The sequence below is a fragment of the Aplysia californica genome, unplaced genomic scaffold (assembly GCF_000002075.1).
Source record: "Aplysia californica isolate F4 #8 unplaced genomic scaffold, AplCal3.0 scaffold00040, whole genome shotgun sequence".
NCBI classification, from domain to species: domain Eukaryota; kingdom Metazoa; phylum Mollusca; class Gastropoda; order Aplysiida; family Aplysiidae; genus Aplysia; species Aplysia californica.
Window position 1 is genome coordinate 1766965 of NW_004797310.1, and position 7632 is coordinate 1774596.

At 45.4% G+C, this 7632-nt stretch overlaps 1 protein-coding gene across 1 annotated transcript in view; it reads left to right on the forward strand.

The window, feature by feature from the left end:
* The window catches only part of LOC118479207 (transcription factor mef2A-like), a 45203-nt gene extending 39891 nt beyond the window's left edge, over nt 1–5312 (forward strand). The window contains exon 3 of the mRNA XM_035973997.1: nt 2993–5312. Coding sequence (XP_035829890.1) covers nt 2993–5277 — 2285 coding nt within the window. The 3' untranslated portion in view covers nt 5278–5312. The remainder of the gene's footprint in view (nt 1–2992) is intronic.
* The last annotated feature ends 2320 nt before the right edge of the window (nt 5313–7632 follow it).

The window sequence follows — 7632 nt, forward strand, 5'->3', positions numbered from 1 at the left end:
GTCTGTCTGTCTGTCTGTCTGTCTGTCTGTCTGTCTGTCTGTCTGTCTGTCTGTCACCCCTCCTCTCACCCCTATATCTCTCAATGTCTCTCACCCTATCTGCTGTTGTGTACTATCCTTGACTGAATTATTGAAATCTTTTTTTTTTTTTTTTTAAAGTAAGAGGAATCCGAACTACTTCCATTAACCCTCCTCCTTATTATACAGCATGTATATTTTTTGGTGCGAGTTTGAATCTGATAGGGCACTTTTGTGATTTCGCTGCCTTAGAATCTATTCGATATGGCCGTTTTTAGTTACTGCTGACCACGAGGTCAGAAACCAATAAATGTTCGATTTGCTCTATCAAACTCGTAAGATTATTTGGATTCATTATCAAGATATTCAATGAATTGCATTATGCAAAGCTTGACATGTTGTGAAACTCAAATTTTCCTACGACAAATTTCTCAAAACTAGGTACAAAGCAGATAAAACTGTAGTTCTAAGGTAGCGATTTATTTAGACACCGAGGCTTTCTATGAAGGATCGTATTTGAGGGTTGGGGCCTTCTCGCCGCTCCCACATTCATTTAGCGATAGGGGCCACCTTATCAGTCATGACGTCACTCGGCTTCCTTTTGGTGTTTCGATTAATTTCTTCGCTTTTTTTGTTACCAGATTTAGAATGATTCCAGTAAATGTCACATGACATTCCCCCCATGATGTGAGCTGAAGGAAATCTCCCTGAAAATTTTATTTTGTCGTCTTATTTCCGTTTTCTTGCGATGATATTTCTTCCGTTAACCCCCTTTCCAGGGAGTGACAGTGACAAAATAAAATATTATTTTTCCTATTAAACGAAACTCGATTTTATAGTGCCGTCAAAGTTCCTGGCGCAACTTATCCTTAAATTATATCTCTTTAACGAGTGAATCAATGTCGCCCATACTTTGCACAGCAGTTTAAACCAATTTGTCCTAGCTTAGTCACATTTTCCCACAACAAGTGTGGCGAGATTTTAAAAAACCCCAACAAAACCTTTTCATCATAGATTTATATAAAATACTATAAATCTCCATCACGCGAAAATTGGGATTGTTCACAGCACTTCCCGCTTCTTGCGCACATTTTGCATACGTCACAGCTCACCAATGGCTCTTTTTAGCCCCAGCTATAAACTTTTTGAAATACACGTATTGAGGAAATATTTGACCATAAGTTACGCCACGAATGTTAGACCGCACTATAGTATAACTTCAAAGTGGTAAAAGTAGCCTCTGAGATTCACATAAGTAATGTTCTGCTTGCTAGATACTGTTTCCTTATTCAAACCGTTTAATTCAGATCTGAAGGGAAAATGAACTGTGTGACCGACACGTTAATTTGCGTGTTTGTTTATTTGTTTTACGGAACTATCGACACTGTTTGGTAATGCAAGTAATATAGCGGGAATTAGTTCTATGGCTTTGGCTGTTATCATCGGTATTTAAAGACAAGAAGTAGCTATTGGTTATAAAAACCTGTAGGCATACAAGTCTGCCTCTAAGTTTGAAAGAAACGTTTTAGTTTAAAGCACATAGGGTATGCAATAAATATCTTTTTGTGTTTGATTTTTTACTCATTTATGTGTAAGTATTACTTAAAATAAATGAATGCGAGTAATATTCGGTGACTATATACGTCAAAAAGATTCCATGTCCCCACATCGAAAATACTCGTAATTCGACAGTAGAACCGCTCCATTACAATGTTCCTAACACCCCCCCCCCCCCCCCCCAGCAAACTATTTTGTCACAGCTCACCAACAAAGGAACCCTCCACGGTGTAGCTGTTTGCGAGGAACACACATCTTTCCCATTTTCTGTCGGGGGTGGTTGGAGGACGCCTCTGGTTGGTCCTGCTTCTTTACTTTTCTCTCCGTTGTTTCTGTCTATCTGTCTTTCTTTTTCCCAGCAGTAAGTGACCATTATTGCGTCGATGTACTTCTCTTTACTCAAACAAACAAACAAACAAACAAACAAACAAACAAACAAACAAACAAACAAACAAACAAACGAGTCAACAAACATTCTCCGTCTTTTGCAAGTGACGTCGTCCCTTCCAAAGAGGCATGTTGATTGGCTGGGTGAAATCTCGTTTTTTTCCATGCATTGTTGTATTTGGTCTTGTTGTTCATTACGACTGTTTTCTGTTGCCTTTTTGGTGGTTTGAGGTCGCCGTTCGTGTGTGGTACTACTTTATTTGTCATTCTGTGGTTTCAGTCTCCATGTTTGTCTTATTTTTACCCGGCGCTAAATGGCCGTTATTTTGTCGATTTGCTTGTCTATCTAAACAGAACAGCTTACTTTGACCAGACTGAGAAATTATTGTGTTGACGTGTTCCTCTTTTCCCAAACAAACAAATAAACAAACAAACAAACAAACAAACAATTTTCTAAAATAGGTATTATGATTAGTTTACTTAGACATCATGGGGTTATATTTGAGAAGTTGCAATGTTCGGGGTTGGTAGTTGGAGAGCGAGATTTCTCTACTTTCTTTTCACCCTGTTGTTTCTATGTGCTTATTTTATTGTTTATGAGTTATAAATGGGCATTATCGTGTCGATATATTTATTATTATCCTATAGAGAGCTATGATCTTCAATGTTGTCTTGAGAAAACTCGATGTCCTTCTGGTAGTTCTGGATTCTCACATCAACAGGGTTTATTTTATTGGCTTACAAGAGATTTGTGAAATGTCCCCTTGGGGTTAAACATACATTTATGGACTGGGGTTTCAGTACAGGCTTTTAGCCTCGTTCCACTTCTATTGCAAGAAGTTTTTGTGGTTTTTTTCGGCCTTCAAACTCAAAGGATGGTTGGATAGTTTCTTCCCCTTGATATACTATAAGCAAAGTAAATAAAGCACTCTGAACGAGCCTAAATGCTTAACTCTGGCAAGTGTGCTTGAGACGGTCTGTAATAGCAATGACTTTAGAATTAATAACAAACCATTTCCTTTCCCTACAGAGGTACAGTCCGGCGGGTATGGACCACAGTGTATTCCCCTGGGACCCCGGCATACCAATAACCTTTCGAACGACTTCGTCAACGGATACAACTACAGCAACAGTCTCAACAACAACAACAACAATTCTGGCAACATCAGCAACAGCAAATCAATGGGCCCGAAGAGTAGCAACTACCATGGCAACAGCGAGGAGGTCAGTCCGAGGATGCCCAATGTCAACGGCTCGTCAGGCGGTGGTGGCGGTAACATTTTCGGAAGCGATATAGGCCACCAAGGCGTCACGCTGATACCTCTTCAGACGCTGTACACCCACACGCCCACGCCCAGTGAGATCTCCAATATCACGGCGCGTTCTGCGGCGTCACCACGCAGCGGCATGCACACGCCGGCGTTGTCCGTCATCTCGAACCAAGAACGTGCCTCAGCGCTTGGCGCGACCTCCAGAGCCTCCGTGCACACGCCCCGGAGCTCCCTCCACACGCCCAGAAGTATGCTTGGCACACCGCGTCTGGAGCAGAGCTCGGACGTGTCTTCAGGGGGGAAGATGCACATTCAGCAGCCACAGCAGCAACAACAGCATCATGTGTTTTTGGAGCCCGCTCTCCCCAAGTCGCAAGACTGGCCGCACTTCAAGCTGCTGCCCTCCGTGACCTCGTCCACCATGGACGGCAGCGACAACGACTCGCAGAGCATCGCCGTCCCGGGCAGCGCCACCTCACACTACAACACAGGCTCCAACCTTTCGCCCTACCAAGGCACCGAGATGTCTCCTTTCCCTTCCCGCTTCACCAGCCCCAGGCATTCCGCCAACATCAACGCGCGGATGTCGCAGAAGCGGGCGTTGTCCATCTCACCGTCGCTCTCGGACGGGATTGATCTGAATCACATCATCCGGCTGTCGCCCACCTCGCTGGGTCCCTACCTGCCCTCCACCAGGAACTCCTCCACTAGCGGCTCGCCCCAGCCGGGCCAGCAAGGCTCCTTCTCGCACTTGTCCGCCCGCAACAGTAGCCCCTACTCTCAGACAGGCTCGGGACAGCGGCGACTCGGCGGCAATTTCACGCCGTTCAGCATGATGTCGGGCGTGAAGAGCGAGAACAATATGGACTTCTTCAACATGGTTCCCCTGGAGAGCAATGGGCTGGAGGATATGATGAGCAATTCATTCGTGGCTCGTCAGAGCGACGTGCCTTTGATTGAGTACAATTGCTCTGTGGGGCTGTTCCCCAACGGTGTGAATGTGAACGGTGGGGGTCAGATGGGACATATGGACACAGATCAAGATTACAACTCTGTAGCTTCTGAGGGTATAGGTGGAAACCTGACGGTTGGGACTATGCAGCAGAATTGTATGATGGCGGGTAATGGGATGGGTGGCATCATGCCGCACGGGATGAATAACATGCAGACTGCCATGAACTCTGTCATGCCTGTCAATGGTATACCGCCTCCTCCGTCCTACAACGAAGCTCTAGAACAGCAACAGCAGCAGCATCACCAACATCATCATCCGCATCAGCAGGCACAAAGTCACCATCTCCAGCCACCCAGTCACCACCATCACCATCAAACGTCTCAGGGTGGAGTTTTACTTCACCAGCACCGTCCCAGTCACCATCAACACTCTCACCCTCACTCACAGCAGATTCAGCACCACCCACTCCTCCACGCACAGCAGCATCCTCAGTCTGAACAACAACAGCAACAGCAACAACAACAGCAACAGCAGCAACAACAGCAGCAGCAGCAGACCGGCGGTGCGCCGGGCATACCCCCACACATGCATGGTCTGAGCTCCAACCTACAAGTGATGAGCCCGTCAGCCATGCAGGTGATGAGCCCGGGGATCCAGGGTTTGAGTCCCGGAAGCGGCAACGGGATGCAAGGCATGATGGGAATGAGCCCCGCGGCGCCTGGCGGCGGCGGCGTGACGTCAGCAAACATGAGCCCCGCCTACATGTCCGACTCCTCCTCTCAGCCCGTCGGCACGACCTCTGGCAGCGCCAAGGTGGAAGAGTTCGAAGACGAAGACCCGAACATCTGCCGCTGGATCGACTGCAACATGATGTTCAAGGAGCAAGACGAGCTGGTCAGGCACCTGGAGAAGGTGCACATCGACCAGAAGAAAGGCGAAGAATTCTCTTGTTTCTGGCAGGGCTGCCCCCGTCAGTTCCGACCCTTCAACGCGCGCTACAAACTGCTCATCCACATGAGGGTCCATTCGGGCGAGAAACCAAACAAGTGTACGGTGAGTAGTGGGTGTGTCTGCTGGCGGACTGACTGACGTGTGCTGTTGCGTCATTGCGCTACCTCAGCGTTACAAAGTTCTATCTGATATTATTTGCTGTTTTGAGTCACTAAGACCAGGTGGTCAGAAACCAATCTGCTCTATCAAAATTCTAAGATTTATTGGTCGCTTTTAAGGACAAGCGGGCTATCCCAAATTTCGGGGGTTTCAAGAAATCTTGACCTACACCAAAAGTGAGCATTGCCCTAACTTCTCCAAGTTTGGTTTCATTGGTGTGTATATTTGATTGGTTATAGAGAAAACTCTCCTTGTCTTTTAAAGAAACTGAACACGGGTTCAAAACCTTTACCTTCGATTTTCTCAAAACTGCGTTTTTCGGGATAGCCCCCTTGTGCTTAAAAGCGACCAATTGGAGTCGTAATCAAGTTAATCAAAGAATTGCATTCTAAAAAGCTTGATGTGTTGTGAAAATCAACTTTTACGATGTCAAATTTCTCAAAACTAGGTACTGAGAAGATAGAACTTTGTATATCTTAGGTAGCGAAATACAGTATCCCTTCACCGTCACCCATCCCGTAGTCTGGAGTGCATGGCTGGAGGGTGCCACTGGTAGGTCCTACCTCTTCCCTTTTCATCTGTCGTTTCTGTCTTCCTGTCTTTCTTTCTTTTTCTCAGCACCAAATGGCCATTATTGTGTCGATGTGCTTCTCTTAACTACCGTACTCAAATAAAACAAACAAATAAACAAACATAGTCTGGGGTTGTAGATTTTACAACTAGCTTCTTCCACTTTTTCTGTCTTACTTTTTCCCAGCACTAAATGACCATTATTGTGTCAATGTGCTTCTCTTTACAACTCAAAACAAACAATGGAATAACAAACATTATCTGGAATTGTAGGTTTTGCAACAAGCTTCTTCCACTCCTGGCGGTTCTCAGCTTTCCGTCGTACAGCATAAGATGTTCCAGTCATGAACAGTCTACACCTTGATGATGTCTTCTCATCGTTTCCTCTGTCTGCCTCTTCGTCTCCCTCCTAGTGCTATTCCCTGTAAGAAAGTCTAGTCCAGACTTGATGGTCATTGTCTTCGCGGTTGGCTGGAGGGCGCCACTGGTAGATCATTCTTCTTTACTTTTGCTCTGTTGTTTCTTTATGTCATGTCAGCCTTACTTTTCATTGTTTGGTGCAGTAATGTTTGTTTGGGATTTATGCTCCTTTCAACACAGCACGGTTGTTTACAAGGTCAGAAGCTATGATTTAACACCTTTCTCTTCTGAGAAGGAGAAGAAGCGTATCATACTCTGTTACTTTAAGTTTATGCTACATGCGTTGTTCGGTCTCAACTTTATCCTCTGCACATGTTTTGAACTAATTCGACAATGTAATCTTTGCTTGGGGAATTGCAACCTATACATGACTGAAACGTGACAGGCTGCATACTTTGTTTTAAAAGTAGTTTGTGTAGTTCACTGAAATCAAAGTCATTTTCGTAATATTCTTTTTAAAAAATCCATATGTACTATATGCTATTCTATAGACAAGTTTATGGACAAACAAATTCCTTTTCTTTTCTCGTCTTTGCTTTTGTGTTTATCACAATGACAATGACAATCTTTATTCATCTCGCAAGGAGAAATTTGTCTTGGGCGTTTACAATGGCAGTACAGGTTACACAGGTTAGATGCTCGTTTGGAAAGCGATGCACTTGGTTTCACTTTGACCACAGTAGAGAGGATCTATCTTCCCCGAATGATGGCACCTTTTTTCCTTCTAACTCGGGCCAGTGGATGGTTGGCGGGGGCTCTGGTGTGGTTTGCTTCTTCTTTCCTATCAAACATCTATCGTCCTTATCTCCCCTTCTTATTTTTTATGTTTGTTACTCCCTTGTAACACCTCTAAGCTTCTGGCGCTCATATGACCTTATGCAGTTGCGAACGTCGTAAAACCTCTACTAAAACAACGTAACTGGGGTTTGAACCTCTACCTCCCACGCGTAAGTCACGTCTCTCCACCTAACTGATTATGCCTCAATTGTCGGGCGTGCCCGTGAGGGAAAGTTATCGCAGCCTCGGGGCATGACCTGTGCCGGGTGGCCACAAATCAGGCAGATATAGGCTGACGGCTTCATTTGGCACCCTGTCGATTGTGGTCCACCTGAATTTGTTTGGTAAGTTTTGAATTGCCATTGGCGTGTTGCCTATCTGGGTAGATAGTGGAGTATCTGGAAACTCGGTTGGACATTGGACTTTAAAAACTGCTTCCTTGCTTTCAAGGCCTCGCCATTCGAGTTCCAGAGGTCAAATCGTTTGCGCGCTGTCTCTCTCCCTCCCTCTCCCTCCCTCTCCCTCTCCCTCTCCCTCTCCCTCTCACTCCCCCCTCTCTCTCTCTCT